The 19131-nt window shown below is 36.1% G+C and overlaps 1 protein-coding gene and 1 pseudogene across 1 annotated transcript; one reads left to right on the top strand and one right to left on the bottom strand.

Annotated features, from left to right (window-relative positions):
- The first annotated feature begins 431 nt into the window (after positions 1-431).
- On the top strand, positions 432-7026 carry LOC147484630 (uncharacterized). Its single transcript, XM_086579780.1, is given in 7 exon segments — positions 432-435; positions 738-1295; positions 1408-1959; positions 2080-2327; positions 3877-4401; positions 4404-6228; positions 6385-7026. Coding segments are annotated over 7 exon segments (4167 nt in total). The 3' UTR covers positions 6840-7026.
- A 6548-nt stretch (positions 7027-13574) lies between these two features.
- LOC147484631 (protein MIZU-KUSSEI 1 pseudogene) lies at positions 13575-14278 on the bottom strand (annotated as a pseudogene).
- Between the last annotated feature and the right edge of the window lie 4853 nt (positions 14279-19131).

Below are 19131 nucleotides of genomic sequence, written 5' to 3' on the forward strand. Positions count from 1 at the left end.
TTTCTAAATATAATTTTATTAGTGTATTAATAATAGTTGTTGTTTTTTATGTGTTTAGGTCTTTCATACACGTAGCGAGGCAATCGATTGGGCAACCGCTAGAGGAAGACAAGTTAATGTTGTTGTGGTCATTGAAAAGTCGGAGGTGTGCCAAAGGAAACCGAAAGTAGCAAGATTGAATTTGGCTTGTGAGTGCTCGGGTGTGTATCGGTCACACAAGAAGGAAGGCTAAGAGAAGGCTAATAAGAGAAGGCGGGAACCAAGAAATCGGGATGTCCATTTAAGTTAAAAGGTATTTTCCAACGCCAAGATCGATAGTTGGAAAATTGTCGATTCTTAATGGTGTTCACAACCATCCATTGGCGAAGACCCTTGAAGGACATGCATTTGCTACCGACTAACCGCTCCAGAGTTCGAAAGTATTTGTCGAGATGAGTAAGTGTGGAATAAAACCTAAACAAATATTGGATTCCATCAAGAATAGGTATCATGATAACATCTCTAGTATATCCCAAGTCTACACCGCAAGGCGTAAGGTGAGGAAATTGGATATGAGCGGTCTCACACAATTCTGAGATTGCGTGAGTTGTTAGCAAAAGAACATTATTTTGAGGAGTTGAGGCGGGGATGAGAATACCGGGAGATAACGGATTGTTATGGGCCCATCCGTAAGGTGTTAAGTTGGCTCGGACTTTTCCAACAGTTTTCATGTTAGACGCTACCTACAAAACTAACAGGTATCATTCCACACGAGATTGGTCTGTCCTCACGCTTACAGATTCTTGATTTGTCACATAATTCGTTGAATGGCTCCATACCTTCGGAGTTGGGTAGCCTGAAAAGTTTGGAATACATGAACGTTTCGGAGAACAAGATGGCGGGTGAAATTCCTAGCACAATTGGTGGTTGTTCGAGTTTGGAAAATCTCTATTTACAAGGTAATTTCTTCCAAGGGGCTCTTCCACACTCGCTCAGTTATTTGCAAGGCCTCCAAGTTCTGGATGTTTCACGCAACAACATAACTGGAATGATTCCGAAAGAATTGGAGAACCTACGTTTACAAAGTTTAAACCTATCTTTCAATAACATTGAGGGTGAGGTACCACAAAATGGAATTTTTCAAAATGTGACTGCAATTTCAATTGCTGGAAACTACAAGCTATGTGGGGGCGTTTCTACTCTACAGTTACCTAAATGCATCATCCCAAAGTCTTCGAAAAAAAGAAGTTCCTCTTGCTTTAAAGGTGACACTGGGAGTACTGATTCCATTACTGTTTCTGGTGGTATTGTTCCTTGTTATCTATTGGAATAAAAAACCCAAAGCAAAACCACCAACAGAGCAAGTTCAGGGTGTTGTGAGAGTTTCGTACAATGATCTTCATAAAGCAACCAATGGCTTTTCTTCAGCTAATCTGATTGGTATGGGTGGCTATGGCTCTGTATACAAAGGAATACTCTCGCAAGATGAAGAACCTATTGCCGTGAAGGTATTCAACCTATTGGAACGTAGAGCATCCAAGAGTTTCATAGCTGAGTGCGAAGCCCTGAGGACAGTCCGACATCGAAATCTACTCAAGATTTTAACTGTTTGCTCAAGTGAAGATTTCAGAGGTAATAAATTTAAGGCTCTTGTTTTTGAGTTCATGCCCAATGGAAGTCTAGAAAGCTGGTTGCACCCAAGTTCAAATGAACAAGATCTACCAAGATTCTTGAACTTCTACGAAAGGTTAAACATAGCAATCGATGTTGCATCTGCTTTGGATTACCTACATAATCAATGCGAAAGGCCTATTGTTCATTGTGACCTGAAGTCCAGTAATGTACTTCTTAGCAATGACATGACCGCCCACGTTGGTGACTTTGGATTAGCGAAGTTTCTCTCCAAGAGTACTAGTACTTCCAACAACACTGAAAGTAATTCCATCGCTATAAGAGGGACTATTGGCTACATTCCTCCAGGTATGTTAAATCTCATTAGATAAAGTATGTTCTCCGCAAGTTCATTTCGTATCATGGTCATGAATTATCACCTAACTAACTCGACATCTTATGCATGACAAATCTATAAATCAATTGCAGAGTATGGCATGGGTACAGAGGTGTCAGCACAAGGGGATGTGTATAGTTACGGTGTACTTTTGCTAGAAATGTTCACAGCAAAGAGACCAACTGATGACATGTTCAAGGATGGATTCAGCCTTCACCTGTTTTGTAAAATGGCTTTACCTCACAAGTTGCTAGAAGTCATAGATATGCGCTTGCTATCTGAAGAAACTCAAAGCAAAGCTCCAAATGTGACAAATCATTTGACAGAATGCTTGAGTACTGTAATGAGAATCGGAGTAAAATGTTCAGAGGAACTACTTAGTGAAAGAATGGACATTCAAGATGTTCTGAACGAGATGCATTCTATCAAAAAAGTTTTTCTTTCTTGTATAAACTACTAGTGACTAAGATGAAACCCTTCATATTATGTGAATACATGTACCAGAATGTAAATTTTTATATTATTATTATGATGCAAGGTTAAATACTCGTACGTGAATGTATATGAACGGTTCCTCTTATACATAGGTCCCGGTTTCTCGCTATTGCTAAATCAGTTTGGCAACTTAAATAATGCACCCCACACAATCACCATATCTCATATCAATATAAACATGGTTTGGGATAACAAAACAACAATTAGATATTTCTTGTGTAAGTTTATGAGAAACAAATGGGCCGGGCAGGGCAGGACCAGCCCTCGGGCTTTGAGGGTTGGGCTGGGCCTTAACATTTTAGTGAACTTCTACCACGTTAAATTTCTAAGCCCATAACCGGCCCCAAGCCTTTTGACACCGACAAATAGTCAAGACTCAAGAATCCGGTGTATGATTAAAATTTTTAAATCGCCTAAAATTTACAGAAAAATTGTGACGTAGATTTGGTATCAAAGGTTATTAATTTCTAAATGAGCTGGTTTATTGATTTCACAATCTATGTTAGGTAAGGTTGTTGTCCCCAAGTATCAGGAACTAATTTCTTCATGTGATTTCGGAGATACAAGGCTCTACTGAGTCCATTGAAGTTATTCTCTTTGAACAGTTCTATAGTTTACCTTTAATTAATGGCTATCGTGTTAGGCGTTGGGAATAATTAAGATGCAAATACTCGAAGTGGAAATGAAGTGCATTTTTTTAAGATGAATTTCACATGGATATAATCTTTTGACAATTAAGTGGATAGATATAGAAAACCAGTGAGAACTTCTCCAATGTGTAAGGCATTCATGAATTGCATCACTAATGTAGGCGGCATTATTCTTTAGTCTTTGCCGTGTACTGATTGTGAACGTATATCGGCTTTAAGAGTCAACACTCATGGATCTTTATTAAGGTCTTTGACGCGCACTAATCATCCACATCTTAAAACTTCTTTCTCATTCACTTTTTAAATATGTCTTCTGCCAATCTGTCCTGCTCCTACCTATGATTTTAGGCTTTTGGCTTTGCATTTAGGCTTTGACATATTCTGTCTATATAAAAGCTTCAAAGACTAATTTGTTTAAATCACTCTACATTTTCAGTAATGAGTGTGTTCAGTTTCTCTGTTTTACATGCCATCCTTCTGTTTTGCATCTCATCACCAATAGTGTCCACTGCCAACTTCTTAGGAAATGAAACAGATAAACTTGCCTTACTAGCATTCAAATCTCAAACTCAAGACCCTTTCATGGTTATGAGTTCGTGGAATGATTCTAACCCTTTCTGTGAGTGGGAAGGAGTTCAATGCAGTCCTAGGCATGAAAGGGTGACAGCCTTGACACTTCGAGGTAAAGGTCTCATGGGAATACTATCTCCCCATATTGGAAACCTCTCTTTTTTTTTGAACTAGTCCTCGAAAACAACAGTTTCAAAGGCGATTCCTCCAGATTTTGGTAAGTTGTTTAGACTAGAATATCTTGTTCTAAGTAACAATTCTTTGGTAGGGGAAATTCCAGCAAGTATTTCCTTATGCTCCAACCTCAGAAGTCTCTTTCTAAGTAGCAATAATCTTGGTGGAAAGATACCCATGGAACTTGGTTCTCTTTCAAAACTTGTCAATTTTACTCTTGAGGTTAACAAGCTAGAAGGTAGTATACCACCTTCCTTGGGAAACCTTACATCTCTTAAAGTTCTTCATTTATCTCGAAATAGTTTGGTTGGGAGTATTCCAAGTACTCTAGACCAATTGAAAAGCATCATGAACCTTGCACTGGAGTCTAACAAATTATCTGGTGAGATCCCTCCCTCGTTGTATAATCTCTCAACTTTAGTAACATTTAGCGTCGAAGATAATCAACTAACTGGGAATCTACCCGATGATATTGGTCTCAGTCTTCCTAATCTTCAACGTTTTTTAGTTGGGATGAACCAGTTTTCGGACCAATTCCAGCATCTTTGTTCAATGTTTCAGGGCTTAGTGTACTTGATATTGGTATTAACCACTTTAGTGGAAAAGTTCCTCTGAATATAGGAAACTTAAAGGGTCTTAGATTACTAGCTATGGGTCAAAGTAATCTCGGAAGTGGGAAACCTGGTGATTTGGACTTCCTTACTTCTCTCACCAATTGTAGTAATTTACAAGGTTTCAGTATTGCAATTAACCAGTTTGGAGGTACATTACCAGTTTCAATTGCTAATTTCTCAAAGCAACTTACAACAATGTATATAGGACAGAATCAAATTTCTGGAAATATTCCTAATGAAATTGGGAATATAAGAAGTTTGATTGATTTGGATTTGAGTTCTAACTTATTCACTGGTAGTATTCCCACCAACGTTGGAGATCTTCAGAACCTAGAAGAATTAGATCTAAATTCAAACCAGTTGTCAGGACGGATCCCTTCCTCCCTAAGGAATTTGTCGCTATTGTTCCATCTTGATTTGCATAACAATTCCATAGAAGGGGACATTGCTTTAAGTCTCAGAAATCAAAAGATGCAGATTTTGGACCTTTCCTATAACAATTTCTCAGGCACCATTCTAGAACCAAAGATTAGTCTATCCTTGCAATTGCTTTACCTTAACTTGGGACACAATTCGTTGAGTGGTTCCATACCATTGGAAGTAGGAAACTTGAAAAATCTTGGTTACTTGGATGTATCTGAGAACAAAATGTCGGCAGAAGTTCCTGTCACACTTGGTAGTTGTGACAGTTTGGAATATCTTTTTCTTCAATACAATTTCCTTCAAGGAGCTCTTCCGTTTTCACTCGGTTCTTTAAAAGGCCTTCGAGTTTTGGATATTTCAGGCAACAACATAACTGGAGAAATTCCGAAAGAATTGGAGAAGCTCTCAGTTTTACAAAGTTTAAACCTATCTTTCAATAACCTTGATGGTGAGGTACCAATAACAGGAATCTTTGGAAATGCAACTGCAATTTCAATTGTTGGAAACAACAAGTTATGTGGAGGCATTCCAGAACTTAAGTTACCTAAGTGCAAAATTCAAAAGTCTAAGAAACATGAAAATTCTTTTGCCTTAAAGATATCACTTGGTGTTCTTATTACTTCATCATTCACTGTGGCAATGTTCCTTACAATCTACTATTTAAGGAAAAAGCCCAAGGCAAAAGGTGCTACTGAACAGTATATGGTAGACCTTAGAAGGGTTACTTACAATGATCTTCATAAAGCAACGGGTGGCTTTTCTTCAGAAAATTTGATAGGTATGGGAAGTCATGGATATGTGTACAAAGGAATTCTTCGACCTGATGAAGGTCCAATTGCTGTGAAAGTACTCAACCTCACAGAACATAAAGCTTCCAAGGGCTTCTTGGCTGAATGTGAAGCCCTGAGAGTTATTCGACATCGAAATTTACTCAAAATCTTAACTGTTTGCTCAAGTGTGGATTCTCGTGGTAATGATTTTAAGGCTCTTGTTTTTGAGTTCATGCAGAATGGAAGTCTAGAAAGTTGGTTGTATCCCAGCTCAAATGGACAAGATTTACCCAGAAGTTTGAACCTTAATCAAAGACTAAACCTCGCAATCGACGTTGCATGTGCTTTGGATTATCTACATAATCATTGCGAAGAATCCATTGTTCACTGTGATCTGAAGTCAAGCAATGTTCTTCTGGCCGATGACATGACTGCTCGTGTATGTGACTTTGGCTTAGCGAAATTTATTTCCAAGAGCCACAGTACTTCCACCAACGACAGCAAATCAATCGGCATAAGAGGAACTATTGGCTACATTCCTCCAGGTACTTTCAATTTACCATCATAATTTTTCTCCGCAGGCTAATTTCTCAAGATTGTTATAACTTCTAACAAGCTAGGCCTTAAATTATGCATGACACAATTAAAATTATCAACCATACAAATATCATATATTTAACAAGTCAATGAATGAACTGCAGAGTATGGGATGGGAGTGGATGTTTCTACACAAGGGGATGTGTACAGTTTTGGTGTACTTTTGCTAGAGATGTTCACAGGAAAGAGACCAACAGATGACATGTTCAATGATGGACTCAGCCTTCATGTGTTTTGTAAGATGGCTTTACCTGACCGGGTGTTGGACATCATGGATATGCGCTTGCTATCTGAAGAAGATGCCAATTCATTAAATCGGATGAAAGAATGTGTATGTTCTGTGATGAGAATCGGAGTAGCATGTTCAGAGGAACTAATGATTGACAGAATGGACATTCAGGATGTTCTCAGGGAGCTGCATTCGATAAAAGAAGTTTTATTTCAGGTTGGAGTAATTAACGGAGGTGAAAGTGTGAAACTCTGCTCATTGTATCTTGACATTCATATAAGGCCTACGTTTATTGAGGGAAAATTCCATCAAATAGTTATGTTCAGGTGAAGTTGTCCAATTTCCTCAGAGGCTCAGAGTATATAGGCTGATTACCAATTTAATCCGGTCAGTCAAAAATAAAGATATTAAAGTGAATAGAAATCTTCTCTCCTTGGAAGAAAAAGAAAATAACGAACAGCTATACATCCTTGTGTTTCTAGTGAAAAAAGAAGAATAAAAAGAAATCTTGAAGTCATATACTGAAAACTTTGTCATTATTAAATTATGAATTCAGTAAGATAAAAGTTTTAAGACCTTAATGGAGTAAATTCGCACTAGGTACCATTTACTCGCGCAGAAAATTACAACCAGTAGGATCCACGGCAGTGCTCAGGACACATATATTGATTTACAATCCATTTGCTGTACCCCTCATCGAACACACAACCCCTACTATCACTATTAAATTCAAGCACTCCTGGATTTCGGTCAACTGATTCTGATTTCTGAAGTACACACTGATTGTTGTTATACACTAGAGATGAGCATAGAGGGTTTACAAACAAAATGCAAAACAAGCCAAACATGGCCATGCTAATTAGCATATGATAAGTGCTTGGTTGTTTTTCAAATGATTGTCTGAAACATCCAGTGGTTTTGCCAGTGTTACTGTGTCTCTGAAGTTCTGAACTTCAGTTAATGACCGACTTTGTTGGCTTATGGCAAGGATTGGATACATTTGGCAGAGATCGATCGGATCCAGTAAAAGAAACATATGAATTTGAAAATTGCACCACACAGACTTAAAACTCCCACAAACTATGTTTTTCTGAGGCTGCAACTGCCATCGCCCGTCAGTCAGCAAGTGGCCTATTAATAAATAATAATAATAATAAAAAATCTTATGTTACCATGAAATATTCTCATTCAGAAAATTAGGGTAGAGGAGTCAGTTATAAATATTTAGTAATTTTTTTTTAGAAATTAATAGTTCAATTTGACTAGAATATGGAACTGACACATGTTACCCAATTTTACCAAAAATAGACTTAAAGATTCTCACTTGGAAACAATCATAACCGACTAGCTACCAAAAACATACTGGGTTTAGGCAAAACCAAAAGTTGAATTTCACATAAAAAAAGGAAACTGAATAAAAAATTTGAGATATGAAAAGTTACTCAATTTAGGCAACTAAATTCTCGAGAAAATTAAGTTTGTGAGAGATCAAAAATGAAAAAGACGTCAATTGCGAAACGTGATCAAAAGTATGTAATAAATTTATTTCCAATTTTAACAAAGATTAATATTATCATATATAGAAATTCATTAAGCAAGTAGTGAATTCAACGCCTAAGTATAGCATCTTCCATTAAATTCTCATTTATTTTCAAAATTAGAATTCATATTTTCGAAAACATTTTTGAGCATATAGTAGATGTTTCTCTCACTTTCTTTATATATCTTTTATTTGATTGGTTAACATTAATTGTGAAGTAGTCATTTTTGTTTTTTTGAAAAACGGATAACGGGTAAAAAGAGAATATGGAAAAGTTTGAAAAAAAAAAGTTTTGGCAGGCAGTCTCGAGTCATATCCCCAAATTCAAAATCATTTTAAAAAATAACATATTTTAGTAATAAAAATAACCAAAATGGTATTAAAACCCAAAAATAATACTTCCAGGTTTTTAAAAGTAATTTTTTCTATGAAGCAGCTCTATAGCCCCAATTTTTTGTATTCTCATATGCTTTGGTGAAATATTTACCGGCCGCCCGTGTGGAATAATTTGCTCCTATTTTATGACAATTTGTGTTTTACGGTTTTACTTTTACTTTTACCCTCTAAATTTTGAATCATCAGAAATGAACCCACTCGGCCACTCCACAAAATCATTCATATTTGCCTTATTGCCTATTTTACCCTTCAATTAACAAACATATTGATACATAAATAATAAATTTCTTCATCTTTTTTGTTCAATATATTTCATCCATTAATTTTAGTGTTATCCCGGAACCCATTCAAACTAAATTAACTACCCCTTGTTGTTTCCTCTGCCATTAAAATTCATTAATGGAGTGTTGGTGGAGTGGTCTTCTTAATTAGTTCTTACCATATTTTGTCGGGGCTCCATAGTTTATCTCTTTATGGTTTGCAATTGCTTACAATTCAATGGCGGCAACGCTTTGTTAGTCTGATGTATCGGAAGTAAGAGGGTTCATTGACTATGCTTAAAGATAGTGTTAAGTTTAGAATCCAAAACTTAAGGAGGTCCAACTCTTGGCAAAAACCAAATCGATTCACTACTCAATGATTGGGTCTATAGCTTTGCGGTCTCGGTTCATTGTGGTTGGTAAACGTTGGTCCAATAGCACCGCCCCTCACTCTTTCAACAAGTAGGGAAGCTAGGAAGAACACAAAGAATTTATTATGATTCGGAGGAAAAATGGTTGTTCATAACAGGTGAAAAGTTCCATCTGGACCTTAAAGATAAGGGCGATCCGCTTTGGTTTAGTCATTTCATGGCAGACAAACGAGCACCGGAGATGGAATGGAAAGGAGTGTACTGGTGCACCCGTGTTTTTTCTTGAGAGAGATCTCTTGAACTCTTTCGCTTGAGAGATAGACCAACTCCTTGTCAACCTCAGACTTGGGGGCTAAAAATGATGAATCGCCATTGTGTGGCCACTCTTGTCTGCCTAATAGCAACATATAGGGTCGGGATGGATGAAACCAATCAAAAGTGAAAAGCGCGCAAGCTAAGTCGGGAAACGGACTGTATGGGGTAGTCATTTTCTCAAGTGCAAATAAATAGATAATCCCAAGTTCAAAGTTTTCCATAATCAGGTCGGAGGCCGGTTGCCAACAAACTCAAGGAAGTCATGGAAGGAATTAGCATGTTCAAGGTTGGATGCAAAATTCAATAAGGTGAAATATAAATCCGGAGCAATAATTAGAGATGCAATGTTAGTTTTTCTGATTGCTTCGCTTAGAGTGTGACATACATGTGTGTTTACCTCTAGAGTTTTTAGGAATACTTTAGGCAATAGAGCAAATATAGATGATTTCTGGAGGAGAGCGAGATGGAGTGGGGGTTCTTTTGTAATGATTCAAAATTTGAGGGGCAAACACAAATGTATGTCATAATATAGGGGGTTTTGGCCAATTACCCCTATTCAATATGATGTTAAGTAGAACTACTGGTTCACTTGTGCAATTCACATGTCTTACATGCTTAATCAAATTCAAGTTTCTTCTATAATTATATTCCTCTATGGAATTCAAAATTTAGTACAATGTGCGTTCGTCTTTACATAAATATTTCAATAAATTGCACATATTGATCTCTAACTACTACTCAGATTTTCTCTGTAACCTTTCGGGTTCTTCTTTCATTTATCTTGGGAAGGAAAGAAATTAAAGACTTGTAAGCTTTCATTTTTTTAAACGGGACTGCAACTGCCCAAGAGCAAAAACCATTGAATAACATGATTATAGTGAGTCAAATTCAAAGAAATATAATTTGCTACAATTAAATTAAAGGCGGTGTCTAAAATTAAAGCCAAACATTAGTTGCAAACTTTAGATACAACTTTACAAGGGAGTGAAAAAGCAAACACAAGCAAGTATCATTGTCACTGCTCAAATCTCATTATCAAGGAAAACTGATCATTCCACACTATAAAGGAAAGACTCCTTGGTGAACAAGCTTTTTAAGAAAGGAAAAACTATAGATGTAGATACAAGAAAGCAAGAAAACTCATCCTAAAAGTCTGTAGCCGTAGTGACCAGATGAACAATAGTTAATTTTGGAAGGAACTCACCCAATAAAGTCCGCGGTCCACTTCCAAGGTGCCCTATGCCACCTTGTGATTCAAGAAAAATGCAGAATGTTTAGGTCTTTCCTGAGGGGTAAGGCTCATGTTACCTACAAGTAGGACGACCACATTTAGTATTTGCTAACAATTAGACCAACTCCAGTGTTATTTTTAGTGTATACATCCCTAATTCCCAATTTAGAGTGGATAGGGATGCAATAATGAGCACTAGAATGGTTCTGACTTCTGAGTATGGGGCACCACTCGAAATAGCTTCTGGTATTGGAGGAATGGCCAATGAGAATGGCGCCTGGTGTAGTCAAAGTTTCAAACGATAAACTTTTCGAACTAAAGTGATAGTGACCGGATAAGGATTGTGTTCCATTGGGAGTTGCGTCTGCTCGCCTCTGTGGCCAGACATGAGCCACCTTGCATATTTAGTTGCATATACACAGTGAGAAATTCAACAATTTTGCTGATTGAGAAATACATTTATGGGTGCCATTGGAGGGAGGTTTTCATGGTTTTACAGTGATATATAATTAAGGGGCCAATTGAGTTGGTCTTAACAAAGATTGCATGATAACCAAATTGATACAAAATCACTAGTAACTTTCACCTCACAAAAGTAGAGCATATGGCCACTATCTTGTGAATCACGTACTGGTTGCATTGTCACCAAATACGGGTTTAAAACGCGTTTAAAACCCGAGATATTGCCAAGGCGTCTGGTTCCAGTTTAAAACCCGGGTTTTTCAACAAAATGCGTTTTAAACGTTTTAAACCCGCTTTTAAAACGATTTAAACCCGTTTTTAAACGCTTAAAACCCGAGATTTTGAAAATCTCCGCTTAAAACTTTTTTTTTTTTTTTTTAAAGAAAATGCTAGAAAAGAAAAAAGGGTTTTGGAGTTTACCTTTTGAAGAGTGGGCTTAGATTGACTTATTGAGACCGCTCTATTTTGCTTTAGACTATTAATAATTAATTAAAAATTTTAAAGTTATTAACTTATTTGTAGTACTTAATTATGCCATTATGGTTGGTAATTAGTAGTATCTTATTTTGAATAGTGTTTTTGGCACTGAATCTAAAACTTCTAGTATTTGGATGAGTAATGATAATTTGATACTTTCATGTATTTGAATTTTCTTTCATTTGTATTATTATTATTTTTATTTTATGTGTCTATTTTTTCCCACTTTTATAGAAAATCAAACTCCTTATCTATTATATTATTTATCATCGGTTTTACCGTTTTTTTTACGATATATCGTTTTAAAACCCGCTTTTACCGCTTTTAAACCCGTTTTTATGCCCCACGCTTTTTTTACGCTTTTTTTTCCGTTTTTTTCCCGAGACGTTCCGTTTAAAACACGAACTAAGTTTTTTTCAAGTATACCGTTTTAAACCCGTACCGTACTTGGTGACAATGACTGGTTGTAGCAAACTCTAACACATGTATGAAGAACCTGCCTTCAATTTTCCTTTTTACCCTAGTTACAAAAGTTTCTAAACAGTATTCTATATATCTAAGAACATAAATAAACGAAGCGGAAAAATTACTAAGCAAAACTGATTTTTTCCGTTCTCTATATCTCTTTCATTCATATTGATTTATTTTTGAAAATAAAGATGCAATTTTACCTATCAAATTAAACTGTCATTGAGTCGATTACATTCTCCGTGAACCCTAGTACCAAGAAATATGTCTCCGATAGTGTGCAATTTTTTAATGACATCTCTAATATCCATTCTCTCGACGGTGAATCAACGACATGCAACCCCAATTTTGACTACTGCAGTCATGCACTCTAGCAGTTTTGTTCTTCTATGACTACCAATTCTCATGCTATTAGTATCTCCTAAAGTGTCATCTCCTTCAGATAGAAGTATTGGATCTACAATCTTTACAAGTTGATCTTGCAAACCGCTGCTAGCATAGTTATGGAGGCTTAAACCATCTTTAAACATCTCATCGGTTGGGCTCCTTCCTGTGGACATTTCCAACACCATAATTCCATAACTGTATACATCACCTTCTGTGGATGCATTAGCTCCCATACCATATTCTGCATTATATACATCAATCGCCAGTTCCATAAAACCATTTAAATGTAACAAAAAATATAGATTTAGAGCCATTGGCAAAAAAAAATAGTAGATAATGATAGTAAATATACTACTGAGAGATTCAAAACGCTTTTACAATCACCGTTAAGATATTGATAGAAGTAGACAAAGTAGCTTAATTACCACCACAACCACAATTCTTTCAACCTCGATCTTTTTAATTTAAACAACTAAAATGGACTGAAAATAAATTAATTAGAAAAAGTTGAACGCTTTTATTCTCTAACGCATTTAATTTTTTTTGAACTAACAAGTCCTTTTTCATCTTTTAAGAGATCTAAATAACCATGCTATAAGCTCTGGAGCTGAAAACATCCAATTATCCAAGGCCCTCTGTACATATATTAGCTTTGTGTAACAGGGTTAATGGTGTCAAACTTGACATGGGAAATAAAAAAGTCAAATGAGTTGAGTTTCACTAAAATGTCGCTGCAAATAAATATTATAAATAATGTAGTAACCCAGATATTGATTTTCATGCATTTATGAATTGGAAAAAGGATTTAAATAAACAATTCAACATATGTGGATCTTTAAATTCCTACCTGGAGCGGCATAGCCAATTGTTCCCTTTACCCCTGTTGAGGTACTTTGATTATCATGCGAGTTCTTTATTGATCCTGGAAGAAGCTTTGCCAAACCAAAATCACCAACATGAGCTACCATATCATTATCAAGAAGCACATTGCTTGGTTTTAGATCACGATGAATAACCAAAACGTGACACTCGTGATGAAGGTAGCTAAGCGCAGAAGCAACATCAATGGCGACATTTACTCTTTGAAGTAGGTTCAAATTCGATTCTTCATCTTGTTCATTGATCTCTTGATGCAGCCACTTCTCTAAACTTCCATTTGGCATGAACACCACTGTTTCCATCTGATTCATCATATAGAAAGTCTCAGAATCTTTGGACCCAACAACACGCTCGAAGTAGGCCCTCATGTAGGTCAATTCCCCATCAGGCATGTCTGCAGAGTCGCTAGGTAGCACGCCAGCACCCATTGACACTGCATGGAGTAAATTGCATAGTGTTTAAGTCGTCACCATTTGGATCCTTTTAACACCATAACCAGTTTTCTTGCCGTTGCAATACATGGTCCAGAGAGGTTCCTCAAGGAGCTTTGTCCTTTCGGCAGGGTGCTTCTCACACTCCAACGCTATCCTCACAAGTCCCGATCCCATCTCCTGGAGTAGCTTAGCCGTGGGGATTGCTAACTCGAGCACAAGCATGGGAAGGCACCTCGGATTTTCTTGGATGGACAAATTAATTCGAGCTTTGCGGCAGCCATATAGGGTTCCTGTCATGCGTGTTCCACCATGAATATGGCCATCATTGAGCCGGCCGCCAGGAAGAGAAACAGGCATCTTACATGTTGGGGTGATAATGGGAAATGACCTGAAGACTGAACGAACCCGTCTGAAAAGCCTTCCTGATTTAGATGGTTTTTGGCGATGGCTCCTAAGAGATATCTGAGGTCGGGCAGGCGATTGCAACGGCATCTCTGTTGCAGCTGTGCTTGTTGAGCAAGGCTGTGGCAGAGGTGGCGGTGGTCCCATATACTCGAAGGACTGGATATCCTTTAGGGAGGCAAAGGCTGGTTATGGAGGCAGTTTGAACATTTGAAGGATGTTTTGAAGAAGAGGTGGTGGGATGCACGTTAGTTGTCTTTTGTTTTTTTAAGGGAAAAGAGCTGTTTCTTTGTTCAGTTGAGATATGGTTAGAGCTTATTTTAAGATTTGTTTATATTTGGGGTGTACAGCAATCCTAGGGAAGATATTAGCTTCATTCACTATTTTCTCTCTTCATATTTTCCTATATATCCTCAAACAGTCAACAAACCAAAAGGAATTATCGAAATTCTTTTCCAGCAAAGAAAAAAAATGACCAATTAAGGTGTTTTATTAATTATTATTTATAGAATTTGGCTATCTTCTAATAACTACTGATTTATTTCACGTTTATGTGATAGGAGAAAATAACAGTGATGTTTGATAACCAAGAAGCAAGAAAAAAATTGTAAGAATAAAAAAGGAATAAATGTTTTTCCATCACCCTTCTTATCAACATATAACTGTTTTTTTATGGAGTTCCCTTGAACCCTGAGACATCAGTAACTCAGCATTGACGCCATTATTTTTTGGGTTTCTTTTATTTTTATTTTTATTTTCGTTATTCTTTATCAACTTTGCCAGTTTCTCATTTTTAGGGTAGTAGATAGATAGAGATATATAACCGATAACATGATTAAGTAGAGATATGTAACCCACATTGAAATATTGAATGAGTTTTGGGCTAGGTCTCAAGTTCGTTGACAAGAATGAGTGTAGATAATTTCCAAGTGGTTGGGAGGTGATGTGTTCTCCCTGTCATGTGTTCGTGTCGCCGTGTTCCTCAATGGGGACAAGCGTGTGGCATATGTTCTTTGTTTTATATGTTTATTTGGGAAGGAAGCGTGTGGCATGTGAGCATGTATGTTACACACACTGCAATACGAAGTCAACTCCAAGTTGACTTGTACAATTTGTCTGTTAGTTTGACTTTAATTTTTAACACTTTGGAGTTAATTATTCAATGGATACGCTTAATTGATGCTTTTGGATAAGGGTGGAATTCGTGCTAAACAAGGCGAGCTTTACCATGCTCAAGCTCGGCTCGCTAATTACACGAGCTTTAAATTGAGCTCGAGCTTGGCTCATATAGTTAAACGGCCGAAGCTCGGTCGAAGCCGAGCTTAATCGAAGCCGGATTAAGCGTGTCATTCCGGGTTATTTTTACATTATAAATACGCTATTTGCTCTAAACGAGTCGGTTAGGCTTCATCAAGCTCATTTGTTACACGAGCTTTAATTTGAACTCGAGCTTGGCTTATATAGTAAACGAGCGAGCTCGAGCCGAGCTTAAACGAGCCAAGCCCTCGGCTCAAATTCCACCCTTACTTTTGGAATCTCAGATAGGCAAAAATTTCTACAAATTGTTCAGACTTCTTCTAAAATTTTATAGAGGTACCCTATGGCTATTTATACATGTAGAATATTCTCAAAGCCTGGGAAGTGTGACATCAATCAATCGCTAATAACCTTACATACTCTGCCAATGTATCATTATTACATTCGCAACTCCTCTTTCTTTGATATTTTTTTTAGTGAAATTCTTTAAAAGCTTTAGAGTGCCATATATTTTCTTTTGCATGGTGGAGAAACGTTTAATCACAATTTATCAAAGTGATGTTAGAAAATTGTCTTTCTGTGCTTGCCTTATCTCGAGTGGAATCTTACATAAATTAGTTCATGTATATGCATTGTTTCTCTGATAGTTGGTACTTGATAAATTCACATATATTCAAGACTTGGTCGCACACTGATTGCACGTTTATTTAGCTGTTCTTCTTTATTTAGGCGTTTAGTCATTTTTTAAACAGAGTGAGAAGAACGCATACCTTGGCGGCAACTGAAAAGCCAATGGCCGGCTGGGCAATAAGCACACTACACACCACTCTCGCTCGCAAACGTACCAACATGGTTTGGTGGGTTTTCGTATGTTTTGTCCTCTACTTTACGCGTTCTTATTATAAACAGCTTTTGTACATAATCAGTAAAGAGCTAGTCGATTTCCCACGGTCCACGGAACTCTCTTTCTGTGTTAAACTCAATGTTGAGTGTATTCAGTTTCTGTAGCCTATATCTCATTATATTTTGTATTGGAGTTCTCTGTCATTGAGTCATTGAGATTCTCCGCAGCGGTCATATCATCTTAGGAAATGAAACGGATAGACTAGCTTTGCTAGCATTCAAAACTCAAATAATTCAAGACCCTTTCAAGGTAATGAGTTCATGGAATGATTCTCATCAATCATCATGTTTTGTTACTGGGAAAGAGTTGCATGCAGTCACCCAAATCAAAGGGCCAGAGTCTTGGATATTGGGTTCAAAGGTCTAGCCACGGCAATTATCTCCTCACATCGGAAATCCTTCTTTTTTGAGGACACTAGTCCTCCAAAACAACAGCTTCCATGGTGATATTCCTAAAGAACTTGGCTCATTATTATTCAGACTGGAAGATTTGCTTGCAAGTAACAACTCTTTGATTGGGAAGATGGACACAGCTTTCATCACTTTTGTGGAATGGCTTTACCTCAACAGGTGATGGACACCAGAGGTGTACGTGCGCCTATTATCAGAAGAAACTCATGAGAAAGCTTCCAATTCAATCAATCAAATTAAAGAATGCTCGAGTGCCGTAATGAGAATTGGAGTAGCATGTTCTGAGGAATGGACCAGATGTCCTCAAGGAAATTGTATTAAAATAAAGAAGTCCTTTGGTTCATAATAATTTGTTTAGTAGTTTTCAGTCACTAGAAATAGGAAAAGTTCCTACCAAGAAAAATACAGGAAAAGTTTATGCTATATATTTCTGCTGGATTCAGCTGGATAATTGACGTCGTTCTGTTCAGTATTATCCTCTTTTAATACGCATGCGTTGCGCCATTCCTAATGCAAAAGACTTCAGGGAAAAATCTGGTTTGTGTATGTACATTCAGTGTTTTAAGATGCCTAATCGTGTCTAGATAGAAGCATTGTTTTAAAAGGCGTTTGAGGCGTTTATGCAATGGAAGCGTACCTTCACTGTGTGAGGGGTTCTGTAAGCGTTGAGGCAGGAAAAAATTTAGACCATCACTTTTTTTTTTAAAATTTTCTATTATAGAAGTAGGGCTATCAACGGGCTGAACCTGAACAGGACACACCTAGGTCCAAGTCCAGCCCAGAATATATATGAATTTTCGAGTCCAAACCCGGTCTAGGTTTTATTGGACAAGTTAGGATTCAAGCCAGACCTAGACCCGTTAGCAATACATGAAAACTGTTTTTTGTTTTTGTTTTTTTTTTTGTTTTTTTTTTTTTTTTTTTTTTTCTAAAAATCAATCAAATTTGTAAATAGCAAAAGTCAAATCCTCATCTCTTGTGTGGCAAACACAACACTGACCAATATTGTTTCCAATTTTATATGTATACTATTAGTAAACTAGCTTCGAACAGATCCCTACTTAACGGTGTCGTTATATTAAATTATTCTAAAAAAATATTAGCAACTATGTAGACCTATGAGATATGGAAATTATATTAATCACTTATTCAAATTTAACTGCTCTAAAAATAAAAAATAAAAAAAAAACCCCCAAAAATTAAATAAAAAATAAACTCAAACCTTATTTTGTTATTATTTTTTAAGGTTTAATAAAAGTTTGATTAAAATTTTGTAAGAATGTCCAATATATTAAGATAAATATTTGAATAGTAAGACATTCCTAATCATAATAAAAGAATTATAATAAACACTACTTAAAATACAAAACTATACCCCGCCGAGACATTATATTCTCCTACATATAATACAACTATGTTACAGGGTTAGTTCAATGCATTTACATCAAGTTTCTCATTTTACGTTAATTATTCTTTGATGCTAGTTCAATATAATTGCATCTAGTTTTTGATTTTCTATTAATTATTCTTTGAGGTTAATTCAATGTAGTTATATCAAGTTTTTTTTTTTCTTTGATGTTAGTTATTCTTTGATGTTAGTTCAATGCAGTTATTCATTAAGGTTTTACGATTTTTCGTTTTGATGTTAATGATTTATTCATTTGAGATTAGTTCATTGCATTTGCATCCATGTTCAAATTTCCATTAATTACTCTTTTGAGGTTAGTTCAATACATTTGCATCCATGTTCAAATTTTCCATTAATTATTTTTGAGGTTAGTTTTCAATTCAAATTTTAGGTTATTTATGCTTCAAGGGTAGTTCGATCTTAATTCATCCCGATTTTTTCGAGGTTAACTTGCATTTGAGATTATTTCAATTATTTGCATATTTTTGATTTTTGAGGGTAAAGGATGCAAGCATCCATCATTTCGATTTCCGACCTATAGTTAATTTGATTTTAGTTTAATGTATTTGTATCCATTTAGATTTTCCGTTAAATATTCTTTGAGGTTAGTTCATCCAATTGCATGATTTCGATTTATAGTTAATTATTTGATTTTAGTTCAATGCATTTTGTATCCAAGTTTTCAATTTTTTCGTTAATTATTTTTGAGGTTTGTTCAATAATAGTTGATCAAATTTATGATTTTTTGGTAATTATTCATTAAGGTTAGTTTAATGCAGATCCATTTTTCAATTTTTAGTTAATTAATTAGTGAGGTTTTTAGAAAAGTTCAAATTTTGTAATTTTCATTAAGGTTAGTTTTTTGATCCATTTTTCAATGTTTAATAACTTTTGAAAGGTTAGTTCAATACATTCTCATTAATCTAGTTCTAGTTTATACATTATTTATGCTTTGCTTTGAGGTTAGTTTGATGCAATTTCATCCGGTTTCTGATTTCCCATTAACTATTCTTTGAAGTTA

The sequence above is a fragment of the Coptis chinensis genome, chromosome 8, assembly GCF_015680905.1.
Source record: "Coptis chinensis isolate HL-2020 chromosome 8, ASM1568090v1, whole genome shotgun sequence".
Taxonomy (NCBI): Eukaryota; Viridiplantae; Streptophyta; class Magnoliopsida; order Ranunculales; family Ranunculaceae; genus Coptis; species Coptis chinensis.